General features: G+C 31.6%; 1 protein-coding gene across 1 annotated transcript; it reads right to left on the reverse strand.

The window, feature by feature from the left end:
• Positions 1-1,019: 1,019 nt before the first annotated feature.
• Positions 1,020-2,461, reverse strand: LOC140969522 (uncharacterized). Its single transcript, XM_073430888.1, has 3 exons — positions 1,849-2,461; positions 1,469-1,768; positions 1,020-1,330 (listed from the first exon to the last, which is right to left on the reverse strand). The coding sequence occupies exons 1-3, from the start codon at positions 2,240-2,242 to the stop codon at positions 1,143-1,145; spliced, it is 882 nt and encodes a 293-aa protein (XP_073286989.1). The 5' UTR covers positions 2,243-2,461; the 3' UTR covers positions 1,020-1,142.
• Positions 2,462-3,421: the final 960 nt, after the last annotated feature.

Consider the following 3,421-nt stretch of genomic DNA (forward strand, 5'->3'; position numbering starts at 1 on the left):
TCTTTTAAAAAGAATTTAAAAAGTTTTCATAAACACTTAATTAACTCTAGTTTTTAATTAATAGATTAGGCTCATTAAGATTAATAAAATCATTAGACTTCAAATTAAAAGATTTAAAATATTTATTTCAAAAAAAATCCTTTATAAAATACATAATTTCATTGCTCACATTAATTAATTTAAATTTGACCTTAAAAAAGCAATAATTCTTAAATTATTTAAAATAAATATTTTTTTAACTTAAAATAAAAATTTAGCTTTTATATCTTTGAATCTTAACCGTCTCCGATCTTCTGTTCCCGGCCAACGACCGATATTCGCCTTAAAATTTTAAATTATGCAATCAAGTAAAATCACACATTTAATAATTTTGTCACTCAAAATATATCGTTCATGCATTCAAAATCATTTAATTAAAATATATTAACAATTTAATAATTTTCATATATGCCGTCTATATTTACTGATTTTCGGTCTATACATATTCGATATAGGAAAACAACAAATTTAGTCACCCGAGTCATGTTACTGTCATCCGATATGTTAAAATTGGGTTTTAACCACGTGATTTTGTTTTTAATTGGTTCATAAATATAATTCTTTGGCTGTCATATGAGCAATTTTTGTGATGCCTTCTCACTATTTTTTTTCCAACGTTAAAACATAATATGAATAAAATAAAAACAAACAAACAACGATATGACTACCTAAATTTGACTACTTAGCCAATGATATTTATTTACTTATTATTATTAGTATTATTGTTGTTGTTGTTGCTGCTTCTTCTTCTTGAGTCTACTTTAGAATTACCTTAATGTCAAAGAAAGCACTTTCTTAAATTTGGGTGTATAATTGATGTTTTGCGAGTTCGTGGTTATAAAGCATGTGTAAATTCAAGATTTGGAGAAAGGAAATGCTCTAGCAAATTTAGGAGGATTCATGAAATTTAAAATTTTCAAAAACTTGAATTTTCTTTAAAAAGATTGACCTTTCTCCCCTCGTTCCCAGTTAATCTACTGATGCTATACAAATCAGAAGATAACTTCAAAGGCCACACGAACTTGAAACTTGAAAATGCAACAAATCTACACCTCGTATCTGGATGACATCTAAAAGAAATTGATTTTTTGATCGATTCATGATTACGAGTCCCCGACTCCAAGAAAATCTATGAAAATAGGAATTGTAGAACTAGTGTTCTGATCGCAATGGCTCTCTCCAGTCGATGACGGTCCAGCAAATGATATTTCAGACTTTGACAAATTGTTTTTCATTGTTGAATCCTGCAACAATATTTCCCTTTTCATGCGCCGTCCCCTCTTCTCCCAACCTGCAAATTTAATGATCCAAACAATATTCTTTTATTGCCTCAGTTTAATTTATAAGTATCATATTATAGAAGATTTCTAAAGAGGTATGCATGCAATTTATTTAGTGAGAAGAGGAGAAAAGGTGGAAAGATGCAAACCAGAAGTTGCAGAATTTTCATCCGTGTTAAATCTTGTGTAATAATTTGCAGACTGAGAACTCCATTTTCCAAGTTTCATGCATGAATTTGATAGCTCCCTGTATCTCCTGGCCATCACAACGTGCCAGTGATTCTTCACTGCATTATCTGTTCTACCTGGAAAAAGCCTGGAAATCAGCGACCATTTGTTGCCGTATTGTGTTTGAGCCGCCATTAATCTTCCCTCCTCTTCTTCACCGAAAGCTCCTTTGTTGATCTTCGGGTCCAGCTGATTATGCCATCTCAATCTGCAGCTTTTGCCTTCGAAACATCAAGTAAAAGATTACTGAGACAACAAGTAGCTAACATTGTTTTAAAGATATGTGATTAAAGATCATTACTTGATCTTCCTGTTAGATTTCCAGCTATGAGGTTCCAGTTCTTCGGACCGTACACGGCTACAAGTTCTCTCAGTTTGTTGTCTTCTGAAGGTTTCCAGTGCCCTCTAGAACATAATTTCGGCTGCTTATTTCTAAAAGTTTTGCAATTTTCATCTGGGTTTTCTCCATCAATGAAGTTGATGAAGCCATTGTTATTAAATTTCTCGCCGCAAGCTTCCATTGCATCATTATCAAACATTCCTCCCCCTCCCTTCGAACCGCGTTCACATCTCCTTCGCAAGTCCTTAACTTGTTCATCAGAAGCCTTGAAAGCATAGACGACAGGGAAACCCATTTCACGACGGTGGTTGTTGGCGCCGGAGCCACCATCTTCTTGGTCGCGTTGCCGCGGCATGGAGATGACTTATACAGACACAGCAGAAACGAAAAAGCAGGCAAGACAAAAACGGCTTATTTAACAGAGAATGAAGAAAACAAAAAAAAATTGGAATAATTTGAGAAAGAGACGGAGATTTATTCACGGAAATCCACACGAATTACTGAGCTCCATCTGCGGATGGAGAGGAAGGGCCTGCCGCCTGCCTGGCTCTACCCAGTGGGCAGTAGGTGTGACCCCTACTTTGACTTTATACGGACTCCATTAATGCTCTGTGCACCAAAAATGGGTGCAGTCTTCTTACATTTTTGGATTTCACGTAAACAGTGGAATGAAACTCTTTGTGGCAAAACATTATTTCCCCTTTTTTGCGGTGTTCTTCACTAATTTTCAAGCTGATTTGGAATATATATAAATATAAATATATGACCTATAATTAAGTTGTTTTATATTTCTCTGGTATGGCAATCGGTTTTAGTCATCTAATTTTTTTTCGATAGTTTTTCGTTGAACATTTTGATATGGTATCGGATATATAATTATTGATTTTCTCGGTACTATGTAAATATTTCGATAAAATCTGACTAAAAGCCAAGTAAAATACAATTTCTCTAAGTACAATTTTTAAAGAATAGTTTAAGAGATGTTTTTTGATATTTTTGAATAATAGAAAAAGTTGTTCAAATTATTTTAACTATAAAAAAAAGTTTCATAGAATAGTTGTTCAAACACATATTTATTCTTAAAACGATTTATAAAACATTTTACAAAAATTGAAAATTTTTTTATATAAAAATGTTTTATAAGTAATTGTCTAAACATAATATAATTTAATTTCAAAGAATCTTAATGATTTTAAATAGATAACTATTATTTTAAAAAATATATATATATATATATATATTAAAATAATTTTATTAAAAAATATTACATTAGTTTGACCTTCACGAATAAATTATTCTAGTCCCATAATACTTTTCTCTTACGTTAACTCTGTTGTTATAACAGTATTTTTTTCATTAGCCCAAGTTGCTCCATTATTCAAAATAATTCATTATTTTAACTTCTAAGGTTCAAGCTAATTCCCCTTTAATGTTCCTAGCTAGACAAAGTTGCAAGTTGGGCAAGCATTGGATTAAACTACGGAAACTGCAAGTTTAATGAATTATTAATAATTTAATTTTCAAATTTTCTTTC

Source organism: Primulina huaijiensis, unplaced genomic scaffold (genome assembly GCF_012295235.1).
Source record: "Primulina huaijiensis isolate GDHJ02 unplaced genomic scaffold, ASM1229523v2 scaffold42183, whole genome shotgun sequence".
NCBI classification, from domain to species: domain Eukaryota; kingdom Viridiplantae; phylum Streptophyta; class Magnoliopsida; order Lamiales; family Gesneriaceae; genus Primulina; species Primulina huaijiensis.